The 21,303-nt window shown below is 38.6% G+C and overlaps 1 protein-coding gene across 1 annotated transcript; it reads right to left on the bottom strand.

Moving 5' to 3' along the window:
- Window positions 1-1,464: 1,464 nt before the first annotated feature.
- map1b (microtubule-associated protein 1B) lies at window positions 1,465-21,063 on the bottom strand. Its single transcript, XM_065293487.2, has 7 exons — window positions 20,767-21,063; window positions 18,160-18,261; window positions 11,102-11,184; window positions 10,285-10,425; window positions 4,436-10,151; window positions 3,861-4,093; window positions 1,465-3,758 (listed from the first exon to the last, which is right to left on the bottom strand). The coding sequence occupies exons 1-7, from the start codon at window positions 20,951-20,953 to the stop codon at window positions 3,603-3,605; spliced, it is 6,618 nt and encodes a 2,205-aa protein (XP_065149559.2). The 5' UTR covers window positions 20,954-21,063; the 3' UTR covers window positions 1,465-3,602.
- Between the last annotated feature and the right edge of the window lie 240 nt (window positions 21,064-21,303).

Raw genomic sequence — 21,303 nt, 5'->3', positions numbered from 1 at the left:
TTTCAGTAGGGTTGTAATTTGTATTTGTATTGTGGTGGTGTTGTATGTCTAGCCGCAAAACCAGTTGCCCTGTGGGGACATAAATAAAGTTGAAACTGCAACTATTTCCAGGGTTTGTGAATAACCCAGCAGCACTGAAAATGTAAGAGGAAAGGGTGATAAACATGTACTGACATAATTCAAACAAGTATAGTTAATTGTTTTATTATGTGATGTTTCTGAAGACCTTGGTGCAAGAATGACATTGATTTTATTGCCACAGCTCACATAGATGTGTGAGGTGCTGACAATGCACGATGTAGTGCACTGGGATTATTTATAAGATGGTAGTGTGTGCAAGATGTTGTGTGTGTGATATGCCAAAGATTGACACTGACAGTAACAGAATAACTAATATTGTAATGCTCATGTATGATCCTTGTGGGACTCTGCTGAGTGTTTCCTTAGCAACAGCACCTCACCCCATTCAGCCGAAGGTCTCTGTAGCCCTATTGGATGCTGACTCTCGAGTGAACTGGATTAATGATGAGATTCAAGATGGAGGTGTTCAAGGAAAATATTGTATTTATAAGCAGAATAACATGTCAGATAAGGTCTATTTCCAGTAATGTCTCCTGACATAGATACAATGTACTTCTTCATTTATAAATTACTACTTCAATTAAAACCAAGAAATTTGGCTGTTGTTTTTAGTATATAATAGTATTTAAATAGCATTACTTAGTGATTTAAATTACTAGGTGTTTGCATTTTACTAGAATTATATGTGTTAATATTTACACAAAAAATGTAATAAAACAATCCTATACCTTTCAAATTCACCTGACCTTAGCTGACACAAAGCTTTTTAGGTGAACTGACTGACCCGCATTGATCCAATGCCATCAGATACAAGAGATTGTATGTTGTGACCGCACTGAACTTCAACCAAAGTTATTTCACTGGCACTTTGCCGCTAGACATTTCCATTATGATTTAACACTATGGTTCTGTTTGGGTTTGAACAATGCCTGCAGTGCCTTCATCATCAGTTAGTGTCCTCTGTGGCACTGGTGCCATGGTACATTGGATAACTCTAAACACAGACCTATTTATATTTACCCAATACATCAACATATTAGACCTATTTATATTTACTCAATATATTTACCCATTTATCTCCAATCTGTAATTTTTTGCACTTGATACATTTGAATACAATATGTTCATGTTCTTTTGTTAAAAGAATGCTCAAATCATGTTTTCAGAGTGAGTATTGAAGGCATGATTCATAAATCTTTTTTGTTTTGTCAAAGCCACATCTCTAACCAGAATTCATCTGGACATTGATGCCTGGAGCTCAGATCTCTTTAGAAGCAAATTAATCTCTGACAATCTGATGCCTGTGAGCAATCACAAAGTTTGAATATAATAGAAAACCGAATAAAGATATATAATTAATATAATCAAGAAAAAGAACACAAAATATTTTCACCTTTTATTGTGGACTTATTTTATTGTACTTCCCTTTACATCAAACACCCTAAAGCCAGTAGAAGGTATCCACACAAACATCAAAAAAATCACAAGGTAATACTTCCACTTGAGACTATCCTCTACTCTAGATATGGGGGTTAGGAATGAAAAGAGGAAAGCTGTAAATACACAAGATATAGGTATTTTGATACACAACTGCAGACATTTTCTTACTAGCACCCGAAGGTGTGAGCGAGGAGAGGCAGAGAGTTTATGAGGGTTTGAGAGGAGAGAGAAGTGAAGTGTTAAAGTGAGACAGAAATAGAGGATAGACTAAATGAGTGTGGTGTGTTTGTAGTCATTTAGATGTCTTGCAGATAAACAACAGTGTACTTTGCGGAAGCATGTAGTTAGAAGTGTATTGTTGGTTGCTGCTGTTACAATAGCATGAAGAAGTCTCTAGTTTTGAATTGTGATGTTACATTGCAGTTCATAATAAGTGTACTTGTGAACTGCTTTTAATATTATGATGTTTCAACCGATTGTGGCTGTGGAAGCATTTCACAGCTTGTCACATAATCTTGACTATGTCAAGAAGACATACACAATGGAAACATTGTGTAAAATCTGTCCAGTATAATGTGGTAGCATCATAAGAATTCCTGATTGGAATTCAAATCCAATGTACCTTTAATAAGATGTTAACATTATTTTAGTCATTTCTTTAATCGTGAATTATTTCAGTCAAACCCTTGCAACGACTTGTTGGCAGTAAAGAGTGAATTTCTCCTCTCAGTAAAGCAGAGAGAAATGTGAAGTATACCGTAAAACATTACACATGCAATATCATCCCATCTCTCAGTCTGTCACCCAGCTATTTATAATTATAGTACAGTGCCTTTCATGAAAGATTTGTCAGGAAAGAAAAGTTTTCCATTTGTTATCTTTCAATGTACCACAATGTACAGTACCAGACCTCTTAATGGCTCAGGCAACATTGACAAAAGAAGAAACTTACAATTGTAGATGGATAAGATTTAAATTAATACAATGCATACATATGCACTTTAAACATTAGATTACATTTGCATTTAAAAGGAAAATGAGTATCGTTTGGTCTTGAAAAAAAAACATAATAGTTAATAAAGAAAAACAAAAACAACTGATAGCCATAAAGTTTTCATTGTTCAAAATCTCCATTCACAATTAACTGCATAGGAATTCCCATCTAGCAAAGTTCAAAACTATAAATTAAGCATTAAATAAGTCATATCTTTATTACTCAAAGGATAAAAAACATCCAAATGTGCAAAAAGTAAGCAGCATTTTTTTTAGTTTAAACATTTAATTTTTTAACTAATAAAATAAAATAAATGAAGTGTGAATTCATGAGATTTAATATAAAAAACAAAGGGCTGCTAGCTATAAAAATGAATATCTTGTGACAGTACAAGTCAGTGAATTCAGGTATGAGATGAATGTAGCTTTAACTGTATTATGTAGTTTACTGTAGCTTTAAGGTTTTATGCAAAACAAGTTACTTAGTTGTTTTCCCTCTGGTAGTATTTTTATTACTTGCTCTATTTTGCATTTAATTGCAAAGCACATTCATATTTTATGCAAGTATTATACAACTCGTTGTGTCCGGAATCATTTGTAGTACCTATTAAGCTTTTGCGTCATATGATATACTGTATATGGTATGTGTCTTTGTGAATCAAATCATTTAATTGTTCTTAGATTAAGTGCATCATATTTTTGTACATTCAGTTGAACTTTCTAAGGCATTAAAACAATCCTTCAACCTTTGGTGTAAACAGTAACATTTCATGAGTTCTTTAGCAGTGATGAGATCCATTTATAGCTGTATTTAAATGAGTATTTGTTGTAAATTGTATTGAAGCTTACAGTAAAGTATTTATTTACTGACTAGTTGTTCAGTCAGATATTCAATTTGCTGTAGTAGCTCTGCAGTCTGTTTATGTGTGTGTGTGTGTGTATTTGAGTTTTATACATGCCAAAAACTGAGAAACGTATTAACTAGGTGTGTATAATGTGAGGCAAAACATTTCTTTTGTGATTGTGTGGGCAAGGTTTTCCAGTTGTTTGTACTCCGATATACAATGTCTACATCTTAATCATAACAATCACAGCTCAATTTTACATGCAGGAAAAGACTCATCTTGCATGACCACAGTGCTGCTGCTCGCCAAAACCATAATATTTAAATCTTGCTGCTTCTCATGGGTTTCCTGATACCACTCTCTCATAACTTCTGTATCATGGGTTGGAATCAGTGTGACCTTAAGGAAAATTCATATAAATATCATATTCAACCTTTTATGCATAGCAGAAAACACTTTAAATAAATAAAGACATTACAGTATTGAATTCTGATACATTACCTGCATATTATTTCCCCATTGGCTCTTTCCTTCCAATAGAGCATCCAGGACTCCTCTACTGGGCTCCTTTGCTGTTTGATCATTACCACTGACTACATAGTAGGTGGATCGGATCCGTTTAAAGAACTCAGCATCTACATTCTTGGCATTGCAGTGATTTGGGATGTAAACTAGGTCCATATACATTGGAGGACAGTTGGGTACTGACATTCCACTACTGGCCTTTGTACTTCCTTAACAACAGAGAAAATATATGAATACATTTTAGATATAAAAAGCAAATATCAACACAATCTTATGGCAATTTGTACGTATTTTGCGAGGTGGCTGATGCGTATTAATTCGTACGACCACATTCGTATGTTTTTGTATGATTTGTTTCCACCCCTGTGACGTTGGGGTTATGGATGGGTTAGGACTGGGTTTTTATGATTGTTTTTGTGACCAGCGTATTTTTTGGAACGATTAATTTGTAAAAATGTAAAATATGTATGAATTCCTGTTAGATCGGGTGGGCAAATATATATTTGTATATTTATAACAACGTTAAATTGTGAGTGTAAAAGCAGGGTTACCTGTAGTGTTACTTTTTACACCCCTTGACGCCGATGTATTGGTAGCATTTTTGGCAGCTTTATCCTCTGTAGTCTTTTTTGGAGAGGATGTTTTCAACTCTTTGATGGCACTTGTTCTTGACAAGCTTTTTGTTGTGGATGACTTTGCTTTGTTGCTGATCTTATTCTTTTTAGGCTTCCCTCCTTCCTCTTTTTGGGATGCCTCCTCAGCCTTAAGGACCTCTGGATCCACCATTGAGACATCAGGATGTGGTGCAGCAGGAGCAGGGTCTTTGGGCGTGATTGGAGGTGGGTCTCCATGTCGATAAATGAGAGTCCTATCTGTTGGTAGTGTTTCTGAGTCATCCTCAGAGTCAATGTTTGCATCTGCAGTTATTGATGGGCACTCCTCTGTGCCAGGAGGAACATCAGAGTCAGTTTGAGAGGGTGCTGACTCACTCACAGAGGTTGGTGGAGTTTCCTCACACTGCTTGCTCTGCAGTTTCCCTCCAGGTGGAGGTGACCCGTCCCCAGACTTAGCAAGCGGCTTTTCTTCCTCCAGAGTATTTTCCTCATTCATGAAGTATTCAAGAGGGTTAGGATTTATAAATGAGGGAGAAAGCTCAGTCTTAGGATGCCTGTATTCACATGAGGTCACTAAACACAAGTCCACATCTGCCCGTGAATGGCAAAAGCTCTGTTTTGAAGTATCTGGCCCTTTGAATCCTCCATCACAGTTCTTGGTAGATTCCCCATATTGTGAGGTGGGACTAGTGGAAAACTTTTCTTGAGCCTCTGTCTGATCAGAGGAGGGAGAATGTTGTGATGGAGATGACACTTTGGGACTGGTGGGGGATTCCGGGTTTGTGAAAGGATTGGTTCTAAGGCCGAGTTTAAGTTCATCTGTCTTCTGTGAGAAACAAGATGACACACTAACAGATGAGGGTGATACAGCCTTAGAAGTCTCCCCTACATTTTGTTGTGTGTCCTCTTGTTCATGCATACTACTCTCATGGCAATATGAGGTAGGGCTGGTTTTCGATACATCTGGTCCTCCATATAAGTTGCTTGGTCCACCTAATACAGGAGTTGAGTCAAAAGTAAAAGGGGACTGATTGCGGGGTGGCAGTTTTGGAGTTACAGACTCCAAAGAACCAGCATTTGGGGAACCAGCATATGGGGATATTTCTCTTGGCTCCCCAGTTTGGGCAGGTGTTGTAATGGATGGGGTGGACTGTGTGTCCTCTTGTTCATGCATACTACTCTCATGGCAATATGAGGTAGGGCTGGTTTTAGATACGTCTGGTCCTCCATATAAGGTGCTTGGTCCACCTAATACAGGAGCTGAGTCAAAAGATAAAGCGGACTCATTGCAGGGTGACAGTTTTGGAGTTACAGACTCCAAAGAACCAGCATTTGGGGAACCAGCATATGGGGATATTTCTCTTGGCTCCTCAGTTTGGGCAGGTGTTGTAATGGATGGGGTGGACTGTGTGTCCTCTTGTTCATGCATACTACTCTCGTGGCAATATGAGGTAGGGCTGGTTTTAGATACGTCTGGTCCTCCATATAAAGTGCTTGGTCCACCTAATACAGGAGCTGAGTCAAAAGATAAAGCGGACTCATTGCAGGGTGACAGTTTTGGAGTTACAGACTCCAAAGAACCAGCATTTGGGGAACCAGCATATGGGGATATTTCTCTTGGCTCCCCAGTTTGGGTAGGTGTTGCAATGGATGGGGTGGACTGAGAGGCATCTGATGGGGAAGCAGTTTCAACCTGGGTACTATCAATTTGTTTGAATAGCATAGCTTCCTCCCCTTCTCCTACACGTCTCTGCTGTTCTCCCATGAGACCAGATCCATCTGAAGGGCTGTAATCAACCTCTGTTGGACCATTTTCAGTGGCTGTACGTTGAACTCCTTCTGCTGACAATTGATCTGGTGACTGCTTGCTTAAATTTACTGGAAATGACTGCTTTGGAGATTCATTTTTATTGTCAACTGACATGGACTGCTCAGGAGATTTTAATTCCTGTTGTGGCATTATCAATTTACAATTTTTTGGGGAAACATCAGGGGAGATAGACATAGGCCGGGGACTCTCTTCTTTAGATGGGGAGACCTCTGCTTCTTGCATTGTGGTTAAAGTCTGAACAACAGAGACAGAAAGAGAGTCATCTACCTCTGTGGAATAAGGGGAGCCTACTTCAGCATGTAGTGATGGGGAGACATCATCTGTTGTGGGTTCCCGTAAAGAGCTTGTTGCAAGTGATGCTGTTGAGGCAGAGGCAATGTGAGAAAACGTATCCTCTGCGACAGCTTCATCAACTGGAGTGCCAGATTTATCTGACGTGGTTCCCTCAGATATAGACATTTTGCTGTCTTCTTTGAATGTTGCAAAATACTTTGTTTCAGAAAGATTTTCTACTTTGGTTGGTGGAAGTGAAGATGTAACTGAAGAATTAAAATCAGTTACAGATGTCTTACCATTAATATCAGACTTGTGGTCATGCTCAAAATGTGACTTTTCATCCTCGGTTGAGTTTGTGTCCTGACAGGGTGATTGCACTTTATCCACTTTTGTAATGGCAACTGCTTCATCAATAGGACTAACTTCTTTAGGAGAGTACTCTTTGTCACTTGTGATGTCAACAATAATGGGACCTTTGGATGTGGGGGTTTCCTCTGCTGATAAAGTGCCAGCTTTCTCCTCAACTGGGGATTGATAGTAAGGTGTATGACCTGAGGACTGGGGAGATAAAGGGCCCTCTAATGTTTTTTCATCTGGACTGTATGAGTCCATTCCTTTTGACATTCCTGCAAGTGTGGTGCCCAGCTCAATTGGTGAAGACACGCCTGTATGAACATAATCAGTGTTTATATTTTGATCACCAGAAGGTGACCTGACAAAAGGAATGGTTGTAGTGGAAGCAGTAAGTGTGTCTGAAGCAAAGGAGATTTTCTCTTTAGCTACACACTCTTTGACAGATCTGTCTTCCTCCAGTGAGGATGGTGGTGAAATGGTTGAGGCTGATGCATAATAATCATGCCCCTCAGTAGCATCACTCTTCGAGTGATCTAGCTCAGGAATATCTTTGAGAGGTGAGAGTGTCTTTCGTTCATGATCTGTAGTAATACCGTATTTAACAAAATCTTGGGAGGGAGAATCAGTTTCATCATTCGTTGTCTCGTCACTCATCACATCTCTTGGAGTTGACATTTCATCCATTGGAGTTGGAACACTTGATATCTCAATTGTAGACTGAGTGTGTCCAGATGTGGTATATTCCTCTGGAGGCTCATCTCGATTTTCATCGTCAGAGGCAGCATCACTTTCTGAACCTGCTGGCAGGGTTTCATCATGAATGCAAACAGCTGCCGAGAGCTGTGATGGTGTGGTTACATCAAAAGTCTGCTCCTCAATTTCTTTGTGTTGTATATATTGTGGTTCTCCTGTGCCATAATCTACTCCTACTTTTGTTTTCTGCTCCCCTTGCTCTTTATCAACTTTCAAACTAACTGTTGTTCTTTCTTGCTCATCCACTTCCTCTATATCTCCTTTTTCTTCATAGTCTCCTGTTTCAGATGACTCTTCCAGCCCTGTTCCCTCATCTTCAAGTTTTTCACTGGTGCCATTGCTTTTTGGATAGGGTTCTACATCCCCTGGAGTACCTCCACATTCTTCTTCAGCTTCTGTGGTTGCTATTCCTTCATCTAGGGACTCTACTGCTTCTGGAGACTCTTTGTAGAGAGTTATTTCCTCTTGTTTGATCATCTCTCCTTGTTCAGAATCTTCTATTTTGGTCTGAGATAGTATTTCATCATATTCAACCATTTCCTCTGCTTTCATCGCCTCAAAGTCTTTAGTGAGATCTTCTGGAGAAGACATTAATGATCTCTCAGCTTCAAGTGCAGCCGTGACACCAGCCTCAGCAGCGGGTTCTTCAGCAGTAGCACCTGAGGCTGAGGTTTCTGCCAATAATTCTCCAACTTCTTTTTTAGTGGGTTTAGACTTAGCCTTTTCTTTGGATTTTGCAGGACTACTTGGTACTTTTCCTCGTGTTGCAACCTTTGGTTTAGGAGCAGGTGCAAGTTTTTTCGCTTCTGCTGTGCCAGAGACATTCTTTTTCAAGCCTCCAGCCTTCCTCAAATCCTTTTTAGGCTCTTTTTCATCTTTCTGTGTTTCTTTTTTTTCTTCTTTCTTACTCTCTTTTAAAAGGGAATCTTTCTTAATGTCCCGTTTCTTTATCTCCTTTTTACCATCTTCTTTCTTTACCTTTATTTCTTTTTTAGGTGTGGGTTTCTCATCCTTTTTATCGTTTATGCTCTTTTCAACTGATTTCTTAATTTCTTTCTTAATGACTTTTGGTTTATTATCAACTTTTTCTGGGGTGTCAATTTTTGATGTTTGCTCAGTCTTGCTTTTAATGTCCTTTTCTCCTGATTTCGCTTTTTTCACAAGTGCTTTTTCTTTTTTCTCTGTTTTTTGGATCAGCTCCTGATTTTCCACAGAATGAACAGAGTCAGCTGTACTAAGTTTTTTAACTTTTTCAGAGGTTTCTTCTTTGGACTCTTTTGGAAGGTGTTTGATTGGTGATGGTTTTGATGTGGACTTCAGGCTCTCCTTACTGTCTGTCTTATGTTTCATCTTTGCTTGCTTGAGTGTCGGTTCTGAGTTTGAAGAAAGCTCTTTCTGTGTGATCACTGGATGCTTAAGGAATTCTAAGTGTTTAAGCTTCTCTAGGCCCTCAAGTATGTTATACTGAGTGGAATTACCTGGAAACAAAACACGGACTATTTTTTCGAATGGGTTAGCAGGATGCCACACAATCAGTGATGAGATTGAAGACAAGTATGAGATAGGGAGCTCTGATTCTTTTCCATTCAATGAGAAGATGGGGGCTTTGTCTTTTTCACTGCCAGTCCATTCTTTTAGGAAGTACTGCAACTCCTTGCTATTCTTAGCTGGATTAAGAACATACATTTCAAGCTTTCCGACACCCATTTTCTGGAAAAGAATAATAGGTTCTATTGTATTCCCTATATTCCTACACAGAGGTTCAGGTTTTAAAGACAGCTTGTTTAGGTACTGTAGAGTGAGAGATGCCTCCTCAGCATTTCTTCTAACCCTGAAGTTAGGGTCTGAGTTCTCCAGATTCTGGGGCATGTTGACAAACATAACACCAATATCAGGTGAAATCATATTCTTTGTCCAGTCACTGTTCGTTGTGGATCCCTGTGACTGTTCCTCTTCAAGTTCAGCAATTTTGCGATGCAACATGCTATTGATACCAGGCAGGTTGTCATCTCCAATGTGTGTTAGGAGAATAGAATCCACTCTGTCCAGATGCCGTACCAGCTTCCAAAAACAAGACTTTCTATCAGATCCACCATTAATCAGCATGTTGAAGCCATTAACCGCAAACAGTGCTGAATCACCTCGGCCACCAGGGAAAATATAACAGCATGGTTTGGATAATTTTAGAAACCCACCTGAGGTAGGGGGTTCAAGCATGTCAAATGGAGATGGGATCTCTACAGATTCTGAGAGATACTCTGTGAATTCAGATAGACCTTCCATTTCTGGAAGGATGGTTGGAGTGTTAAGCTTCATATGGATGAAGTCTTGCAGGTTGTGTTTGTCCAGGTTTGAATTTTTCCAGTCACCATGTTCGGGACAGAAAAGGGTTAAACTGGCTTTGTTGGCTGGATGTACGGTGCTTAATAGCTCCCCAATCTGTGTGCCAAATTACAACATTTTACTAAATAAGACAGCTTGAACTTGGAAAAGTATTTTCAAGTTTCTCATTCTTCTACAGTAGATATATAAAGCAAACCATAGCAAACAACTAATAGTGATAACCACCCACCTCTTGATCTGCAAAAATGTCAATGAAGCTGGGGAGAGAAAAGGAGCCAGACTGCAGAATAAGCTCGCCTGTATTTTCAAAACACTGTCCAGCCAGGACAAGCAGCTTATGGTGAGCTGTGTCAGAGACCATTAGTCGTACCTGGGCATAAACAAATTTGATAAAATATATGATCATTAAACATTGACAATACACTAATCCCATCCCTGAACTGCTGGAAAAAATAGCATGTAAAGGCTATCATATTAATAAAAATATGTGTAATTTATTGCAAAAATGTAAATCATGTCTTTCTTTTACAGTACCCAAGTCACAAGAACCAAGTGAAAAAAGGTATAAAACTCTTTTAAAAATAATATGTCCACATACACATCTTTAACTCTGCATTAACAAGGTCAAACTAAATTACTTTGGCTTTTGGTCTCATTCCTTTATTTCTTGCTTTGTGTCTCAGCCAGTGTTTTCCAGTTTGTTGCCAGTGACTGTTCTGGGCGGTCTGCCAGACTCAGACCTGCAGTGTTCTACCATATTATTAATGCAGAGTCAAACTGCAGTCACAGTGTGCCAACAAGGGTTTTGTATTTGTGTGTGCACAAGTGTGTGTATTTGTGAGTTTGCCTGCAACTGAGACCCACCCAATTCGTATGTGTTTTTCTGTTTCTTTATATTAGTAAATTATACAGGACAGATTATCTTTAAAATGTAAAAAACGTAAAATAATTTTTAAAATATGAACCTTACTGTTGCCAGGACTGCAACCATGTCATGGTGCTAATGTCTCATAGGATATGAGTGTGTTGGGGCGGTGGATTTTTACCTCTGTGCTTACAGCTCCATCTGAAGGGTTGATGAGCACTACTGTCTCCAGCACATTGCTTTTGTGGTGCAGAATCTTTTGCCCTGCCAAAAAAAAGTGCATGTTACTAATGCTTAAAACACAGAATGCATAGAGCTCTTTAAATGCTTTGGAAGGGTTTGCACACTTAAGTAAATCAGAAAACTATTGTAAATGTATTTACTGAAAATACTGAAAAAATAAATCGCTTATTATAACGGGAAACATACAAATGTTGCTACTTAAAACACAAAGGTAAGTTAAAGTGATAGTTCGGGCAAAAATGATATTAAACCCATGATATAGTCCCCCCAAGCTGTCCGAGATGCATATGTTCATAATTTTTCAGACAAACACATTTTCAGTTATTTTAGAAATTGTTTTAGATCTTTCAGTTAATCAAATGTAAAGTTACGGGATCTACGTCCTTCAAGTCCAAAAAATGTGCATCTATCCTTCACAAAATAAATCCAAACAGCTCCACGATAATAAACTAAGGCCTTCTGAGGGTAAACCGCACAGTTTTGTTGTAGAAATATCCATATTTAAAACTTTATAAACGAAAATAACTAGCTTCCGGTAACGCCGCCATCTTAGTCGCATCCACATTCAAGATGAGAGCGTACGCAGTTTATGGAGTGTTCTGTGCTGCTGTTCTGTGCCACCGCCCTCCAAATTTGTCATACGTCACTAAAACAAGTGCGTAGACTACGGTGATACTCTCTCCTGAATACAAAGGAGTCTAAGATGACGGCGTTACCGGAAGGTAGTTATTTTTGTTTATAAAGTTTAAAATTTATATATTTCTACAATAAAACGTGATTACCCTCAGAAGGCCTTTGTTTATCATCGTGGAGCCATTTGGATTTCTTTTGTAAAGGATGGATGCACGTTTTTTTGGACTTGAAACACGTGGACCCCGTAACTTTACATTTGATTAACCGAAAGATCTAAAACATTTTCTAAAATAACTGAAATTGTGTTCGTCTGAAAAATGAATGACATATGCATCTCGGACAGCTTGAGGGTGAGTAAATCATGGGTTTAATATCATTTTTGGCCTAACTATCCCTTTAATGAATAATTTTAGCAAGAATTTCGGGAAAAGACATAAGTGTTGTCTATAAACCAGGCATAATTTCCTTTCCAGCAGTGTCCCTTTAGCTCTTAGTGTCATACATATTTGGCTTTGTGCGTTGTATTTGGCAGCTGTCAGACATAATTGCCCAGTGTGTACTCATGCACAAACTCTCTCCTTCTCCTCATTTCTCTCCATGCTCTTATTGACAAAGATATCTAATTAACCCATGCCCTTCCTCCAGCAACTTGTCATCCTTTCTTAGCCAGGGGGTAGCTTCTAGTATTCCACTGTGGTTCCTTTTATATTTTGTGCTACCCATACATCTCTTCTGACACTGTGACAATACTGTAATGACTATTCTTACATCCTGTGGCATAAAAAAATAAAGTGAAAATATTCCCATATCAACTGTGTGGTTAAATCCATCCTATTATAAATTCATAAAGCTGTGCAGACGTGTTGAGGCTGTTAGCGCGGATGAAACAGCAGCTCTGTCATTGTCAGCTGAGCCTGTGCTATTACTGCAAAATTCTATGAGCCCACCTGCCCCTTTATAATATCATACTCATAACTCACTCACAGCAAATACGGTCCATGGTTGCATAATCCTGACAATGTTGTTTATATAGGTTGAGTGACAGAGTGCTTCATGAAAACTGAAAGTGGCTTGAAGAACAAAGGCTTTAGCTACAAAAACAGATCATTATTATACTTTTCCACTTGTGCCTAGTTGATATGTTAGTCGGGTATGTGTGGGTCTCAAAGATTGATGGTCTTGGATCAGGTAAACGGTTTGTATGTGTGCGCAAACATCCAGGCGGCTCTCTCATCTTGCATAGGTAATTACAGTGTTGCTTCCTACCCGCTGACTCATCATTAATGATCTGAATTCATTTTCTCATGCTTTCATTCTACCACTTCCCATCCTTGTTTCTTTTATCTGCTATAAACAAAGCACATCACAAATCAGCTTAGATGCAGCAAGATACAAATCCAACAGTCTTTTTTAAGCAGCATGTCTGAGACCCCAGATGTGGGTCACTCTCTCTGATCATTAGCAAATGGGAGAAGGATTTCCTTTGGGAGAACCTGCTTTATCAAACTCTACTGAAGTATGGAGGATCATGGACAGAAAGAATAAGCGGTTGAAAAAATGAATCAAATGAGGGTGATAAGGGACCTTGGTTCATTTTGAAATCCATTTGATCTAGATTGATATCTGCAAAGCAAGATAGGGTAGGGGGGGGGTACTTTATATAGAACACAGCGTGACTTTCCTTGCGAAGGTGCAGAGAGGAGATGTGTTCTGCTGCAGTGTACCTGCAGAATACAGACATCCACCGTTCAAATCTCATTTCACTTTCTCTGTCACGCTTTCTTTTTTATAATTGAGCAGGTCTGTTGAAACAGCTGCGGTGGGAATAACCTGTCGAAAATGGAATAGGCCAACACACACCCAAACTCAAGCACAAAGTAACACAGCATCATTAAAGGCTTGCCTCACATTTGGGGACACCCGTTAATGTGACAAAAACAGCTGCTGTCAGGAACTCCACAGAGATAGAGAGAAAAATGTTATTCGATTCAGTGATGCGAAGTACTCAGAATTATACTACGGTCGATAGCTTTCTGATTTCTTCTGCCCTTGAAAAATCTGCCACTGACTATTATCCACATGGGTGGGTAAAACGGTGATTTTACAATGAATCTCTTGCCACACCATGATTTTCCAGCCCTGGCATTATTGTGCCCTTCAGAGATACACAAATAAATAAATTATCTTTTGATTCTCTTGTTTTATTTAATAGTGACATTTCAGGCTTTTTTAGAATGTAAAATAAATCTTGAAGAAGCCTTGATGGACTGCTTTTAGAGCAGGGGTCTCCAACGTGGTGCCCGCCAAAGCACATTCTATTAATAGTCTAAATTGTAATATTTATTTATTACATATTTTTTTATATTAGCTTGGCTTCTTTTATGTACGTTAAACATTTAATCAATACTAAAACATATCAACAAGTAAAACAAAAAACTTTTGAGCAGACTATATCAAAAAGTAGCCTCCAGATTGTTTATCCATTGTGGTAGCCCTTGCTCACAAAAAGGTTGGAGACCCCTGTTTTAGAGAGAGTCTGTATCAAAGATTCACAAAATTGTCACTCAAAATGACCCAGACTGATCTCACAGAAAGTCGTGTTATGGTCACGCAAAATTTGATTAATAGATTTGCGTCCATGGCACGAAATCTGCTTTTTGTGCCATGAGCACAAATGTCTTTTTCGTGACACTTGCAGGAATTTCTATAAATAGTTTCTCGTGTCCGTGGCACAACTTTCTTTATCGTGTCATTTTATGTATTGTTTTCCATTGTTTTTCCTATTTTCTTACCATTGTCACTTGGGGTTGGGGTTAGAATCACTTTCTGTTACATTTTTAGACATCCTAACCCAAACCCCAACTCTAACCCCAACTCCAGGCGAGAATAGTTTTAAAAGCGGAAGAAAAACATGTAGAAACCAGTACATAAAATTGCATCCTAACCCAAACCCCAAGCGCGAAATTAGAAAACAATACATAAAATGATACAAAAAAGAACGTCGTGCCATGGACAAGAGAATCTATTTATAGAAATTTCAAATTTGTGTGTGTCACGAAAAAGACATTCGTGCTAAAGGCACAAAAAAAAACTGAATTCTGTCCAATGGACACAAATAAATTAATACAATTTTGCGTGACTATAACACAAACTTTTCATTGATAATGCAGACATTTCAAACCCTGTAAAGGGATAGTTCGGCCAAAAATGATATTTAACCCATGATTTACTCACCCCCAAGCTGTCCGAGTTGCATATGTCTATCGTTTTTCAGACAAACGCATTTTCTGATATTTTAGAAAATGTTTTAGATCTTTCAGTTAATTAAATGTGAAGTTACGGGGTCCACGACCTTCAAGTCCAAAAAAAGTGCGTTCATCCTTCACAAAATAAATCCAAACGACTCCAGGATGATAAACAAAGGTCTTCTGAGGGTAATCCGCACGGTGTTGTTGTAGAAATATCCATATTTAAAACTTTATTAACGTAAATAACTACCTTCCGGTAGCACCGCCATCTTAGTCGCGTGCGCATTCAGGATGAGGCTTACGCAGCCTACGGAGGCTACTCTGCTGCTGCTCTGTGCCCCCGCCCTCCGAATTTGTCATATGTCACTAAGAAAAGTGCGTACACTACGCTAATACTCTCTCCTGAATACAGAGGAGTCTAAGATGGTGGCGCTACCGGAAGGTAGTTATTTTCGTTTATAAAGTTTTAAATATGGATATTTCTACAACAACACCGCGCAGATTACCCTCAGAAGACCTTTGTTTATCATCCTGGAGCCATTTGGATTTATTTTGTGAAGGATGGACGCACTTTTTTTGGACTTGAAGGTCATGGACCCCGTAACTTCACATTTAATTAACTGAAAGATCTAAAACATTTTCTAAAATATCCGAAAATGTGTTTGTTTGAAAAACGATGGACATATGCAACTCGGACAGCTTGGGGGTGAGTAAATCATGGGTTTAATATCATTTTTGGCCGAACTATCCCTTTAAGTATTTAACTGAAACACATTAAAATATCACCTAAAATCTGGCAAACTTCAGTGCCATTTGCTGTGTCAGGTTAAGTACTGATTCACCTGCCAAGTATAGTTTTAATCGGCTCCCTCACCGAACCCTTTCCTCACCACCATGTCCTGATTTCAACTTGCACTCAGTTGACCGTACACAAACTGAACAGCCTTCGGGCAGCCAACCATCTCGTGACAGTCACCACAAACACGCAAACAAAACCAGCACTTGCACAAATGCAATGCCACAAATGTGACACTTGACTGACCTTGCCTCTCTGTCCAGTTCTGTTCTACCCTTCCATCAAAATACCAAAACAGAGATCATAAAAGGCCCTTTCAAACACACTATCGATGCCTCATATCACAGATCCTTATTAACAACCACACAACACTTGAAAAACGTAATGGAGCTGTTGGTGACAGTCTCACATTTTGTTAAAATTCTGGATGAAAGCATCTTCCAAATGGTTAGAACTACACATAACCAAAACCACTCACAAATTTATTAACTGGATTATATCAAGCATTATCATATGACTTTTTAATATGGTATCATGTTGCATCAGTTCCTGTACTGTACTGTAACATTATCCTATACTGTTTATTTTAATCATATCACCATATTTCAGATCATCATTTACAGTGTAAATACACAGTGGACAGTGCTATCCCAGTTAAGTGCTTATTGATTACATTAAAGAAGTGGATGCTTTGCTATTGATTAAATACTGCACTGTCTGTTCCTGTGCGAATCTGCTGGACTATGATAGCTGATCTAAACTGATGTGATGTGAGAAAGCCTGTCTACATATGTGAATGTGTAGGACTTGATGCCCCATGGTTTTCACAGGCCTTAGTCATTTCTTGATTTTTTTGATTTCACTGCACTGACTAATAAATCACTGCCTGCCCATATCTGTTTTACAACACAATAGGACTTTATGGGGTAACATAAATGTTGGTGTTGTCTTGATCGAAAACAACTTGCTGTGACATATTTTAAAATATATCAATGTAAGTGTTGTGTCTCAAGGAATACACCAGTAATGTTTATTTATAAAATATGCTTTTAAAAATGACTTAAATATCCTAATTTAACTTAAGCCTAGTCCTGGCTTAAGCTAATGCCAGTCCGGGAAAAAGTTACAAAGATATCCCACTTGTCTTATATTCTGCACTGAAGCCTGTAAAGACTACGTGAATTTGATTTGGATATTAGATCTGATATTAAGCTATAAAACTGAAATCGCTTTAAAAATATATATAAAAAGAAAGAAACAATAAATGGGGTGGTGAGATGGTAAGCTAATGGTTTTGCATTTAAAAGCTTTATTAGGCATAAATCAGCATAATGTCATTTCCATTGTTTATTTTCTAAAAAAGCCTCTTTGAATAACCACCCATCAAGCAATAAATCAAATTATGCAAATTAATCACACAAGTGTCAGGTTTATCCTAAATGGAGGATTAGTGGCCAGTGATATATACATGTTTCATCCTCCCCCTAAAGGCATTCAAATGTGCAAATAAGGGATTCTGATTATCTCAGCAAAGTAATGGGATTTGGTGGGGGGTCTTGACTGCTTCCTTTACTAACATATATTAAGGAAAAGATTGAAATGATGAGTGCAAATCATTGCTATTTGTGTATGTATGCATTAAGGCAAACATTTATCATCTGTGCGCCCAAACCAGTATCATTTTACAAATGAAGGTCAATGTTGAGCAGATACTGGCACTGTCTCACTTCTGGAGAAGATCTTTCCATTGTGGTTAACATTAAACTGCCTGTTTCCTGCACTGTTTAAAAGAAAATTATATGGGAATGGGAAGGCTCATTCAGACGACTCTCTCAGTCAGAACGATAAAAAAATTATATAATGTGTGTTATAGAAGTTAAATATTCTCTTTATAATCATATCATTTATTTCAGTGGATTCTGTTTTGAATTCAGTATGCGATCTGACTGCGATTGAAGATGTTTGTTCAAGCCTTTGCGTTGCTAATTATCTTGCATTTAGCTTTACATTCCTTGTAGCAGAAAGAAAGATGAAAATGATGATCGAGAAACAGTGTCTAGAGAATACAGAGGTGTGGACACAAGGGAAATGGTTTAATCCAGACAAGAGCCAAAATCCAAAAGCCACTTCAAACCCATTAAGAACACACACAAACAAACATCACATACAACAGTTTGCTACTAAATCAGATATTAAAATTTAAGAGCAATTTTGCTGTATAAATATTTAATCTTAGATCATCATAAATTGCTACAGAAGAGCTGGTTGGCATCAATGCTGGCTAAGGGATAGGAAGTGAGCAGATCACATTTAGCCTACCTCTCACATCAGCTGAAAACCTAGCAGAGTGCCGAGAAACAAAAAGCTTCAGCTCCTGGTCCAAGTTACAATCGATAAGATTGGTGTCCCATGAACGAATTCCTGCAAGTCAGAATGAAAAAAAAAAAACATGAAATGAGTACTGTAGCACTTTTCTAAACCTTATGTGATTAATACTTTATATAATGACTATACAGATTGCATTCAACAGAATTACTAGGGCTAAAATATATGTACTATACAGAAAAACAACAAACTAAACTCAGAAATTTGTAGTATGAGCGTTTTGTTTTTGTTAAATGTATTACATTTTTTCTCTACACTGAGCAATACCCTTCTTTTTTCGAGGGTGCTCGATGTGAGGTTTGTCACAACATGTATGTACCCCGTCATGTGTGTGGTTCCTTTTTTCAAAATATGTGTTCTGCACGTCGAGTGATTCTGTGTGCATCAGGTGTCTTGTCAAAATAACTGCCTGCTGCATATGCGTCTAAAGGGTTTATGATAGACGCTCGCCTTTGCCAGATACTCGCATAATCTTATGCGTAATCAGAGTTTACTGTTAAGGGAGTGTCTTGCGTGTATTTTGTGAACGTGAGCGTCTCTTTTATCTAATTTTGACAAAACAGGTGATGCACATGATTCACATGACACAACAAACATATTTTGAAAATGCAGGAACACACATGACACTCCGAACACTTATTTTAAATTTGCGCCCCTCGGATGAGCAGTCACGAGCCGCCACTGCAGATCAGGGATATCAGTGTCTTCCATAGTAGGAAAAAACAATACTATGGAAGTAAATGGTGCCCCTTATCTGTTTGGTTAAAAGCAGTCTTTAAAATATCTTCCTTTGTGTTCAACAAGTCATTTATACAGATTTGGAACAAATGATGACAGTTTTTAACTTTGGGTAAACTATCTCTTTAATTCAATACGAGTTTAAACCTTTCCAGCATATTAAATTGAAACACAAGGTCGATTAAATTCATTCAATTACAGCTAGACTCAGTTGCTTTGCATGCAAACTGCGAATCAATGTCTGGAAATATCTATATGTTCTAAGACTGGATACCTGATCAATGCAGACCCAGTATAAATAAAAATAAAAAGGGATTTCAATCAATTTTACACAAAATAACATTAATTTTAAAGCTCATTATCTTTATCTGAGAACCATCTTATATGGTAAGAAGGTATACATGATACTGTGACAACAACAATCAGAGATTTGAAAAAAAAAAAAGGATTCTTGATTTAATTTTGCAATTATACAATACAAAACCGCAATGAAACAGACTTAGGTGAACCTATACTAAAAATCAGAAACTGTCTACATTCAAAGCAAAGTCCTCCAAAGCTAATGTAGCCTACTCTTACAGTAATATCAGATTAAAGAAAACCTGGGTTCAGTAAAAAGCAGGTTACGTTTGATGTATTAGTTAGGTTGTTATTTCCCTGCACCGTGTAATCATACTCATTTGGACCATAACTACCGATGACGCTGCCCACAAGGTGAAATGTCATTTTTACGCAAGGCCCTTCTGACTTTCCGTAGACACTGCAGTGCGGACCGAGCCACGCCTACAAGCCGGTGTTGGACCAGACAGCTGTGACTGACGGCGTGCTCGACTTCATGCGGCGCTGCGCAGACTTGTCGGCCTATGACGTCAAAGTAACGCGAGAGCGAGTCGAAAGCACCTCTCTCGCGGTTCTTTGAAGCTATAACCGATTGTCTGCGCAGGGGAACATGAAGTCGAACACACCTTGAGCAGACTGTAAATGATGATATCGACTAGGATGCGCTGCAACAATGTCTCTTGGTCTGTCAAGTTGACAAAGTTATGGCTTCAGCGTTCTGGGTGCGTTTTAGTGATAAACTGAATGCATTGTTTATAATGAGCGCAGGAAAATATCTTCCCTACATGCAATTCGGTATTTTATCGTGACTCCCACAAGAGCCACAAAACATGTGTGGGATATAATGAGAAAAACACGAGTGTAAGAAACAAAGAGCTGGCGTGGCACATCCAGTCCACGCAGTCGCAGGGTTGCTCCATATACTGACTGCAGATGATGACAATCCACCCCGCAAAAAACATTGACGCATTATAAATATATGCTGAATCATTCTAGCTCACAAAAAAATCGATTAACTCATAAACTGAACTTTAGCGTAGGACAATGGCCAACAGCTACACAACTCGATGGCCGGATTGAGCTGCGCACGCCCTATGAAAACAGATAAAGCCCTGGTACTGATGATGTCTTTGGGAAACGGGGTGGCGCGATGCGATCGGTTTGATAAAGAGATGCGATAGACTCGCCAGTTACAAACAGGGAGGGGCTGCGCTACAGTTTCCATCTCCAGATTCACTCAACAAAGAAATCCGATAACATGATACATGGAAAGTTTCTTGCAGTCAGCAAAATATTAGTCTAGAGTCATCTGTTTTGATGTCTGCACCCAAAGTGGTTCAAGGTTAGAAATCTTGTTATTGCAGATGCAGAGGATTTACAGATACATCCAAGCATATTAAATAAACGATGTATTGAATAATTTAAAACATCCTATGCACGCTACAGAAATTTTAGCTCAGCTACCTTTCTCAATGTCCGCAATGGCACACTTCAGATGTTCTTCAGTGACTATCTCTCCAATGACCACCAGCAGGTAATATTTGCTGTCGTCGAAGTGATGTGTCGAGGCCGTGGGTGATGCCGTGTTCCTGATGCTACTGACAACTCCATAGGGTGCAGGGGTATCTACAGGATCAACTAGCGTCGCCATTCTCTCAGACACTCACATGCACACACGAGCGCACTCACTGCCTCTCTGTCCGGCAAACCTAAAGCGAGCCGAACAGCGGGGCGCAGAAGGAGTGGCCCGGCTTTTATATCCCCAGACTGTGTCATAATGATGAGGAACCACTACTGCCTCTCCTCTCATCCAGCTGATGTCATCCAGCAAATCATAAAACGGCGCGAGACCATACATTAACATAATTTTAAAAAATGTACATATTTGTCTTTGAACTTGAATTGTATGAATCTTTGAAATATGTGATGTTTACATGATGTGATATTATGGACATTGGTATTTTGTTTTTATGTGTTTTTGTTTTTATGTTCTTTTATTCT

The sequence above is a fragment of the Paramisgurnus dabryanus genome, chromosome 5, assembly GCF_030506205.2.
Source record: "Paramisgurnus dabryanus chromosome 5, PD_genome_1.1, whole genome shotgun sequence".
Lineage (NCBI taxonomy): Eukaryota > Metazoa > Chordata > Actinopteri > Cypriniformes > Cobitidae > Paramisgurnus > Paramisgurnus dabryanus.
Note: the sequence above shows the minus strand (reverse complement) of the source record. Positions and strands in the feature narration are given on the sequence as shown.

What these genes read in the sequence shown, in the direction of transcription:
- map1b (XM_065293487.2), bottom strand. Translation starts at nt 20,953, where the DNA reads ATGGCGACGCTAGTTGATCCTGTAGATACCCCTGCACCCTATGGAGTT. An exon ending in ACATTTTTGCAGATCAAGAG is followed by an intron (nt 10,152 to 10,284) that starts GTGGGTGGTTAT and finishes TTTGGCACACAG; the next exon opens with ATTGGGGAGCTATTAAGCAC. An exon ending in TGTAAAAAGTAACACTACAG is followed by an intron (nt 4,094 to 4,435) that starts GTAACCCTGCTT and finishes TCTGTTGTTAAG; the next exon opens with GAAGTACAAAGGCCAGTAGT.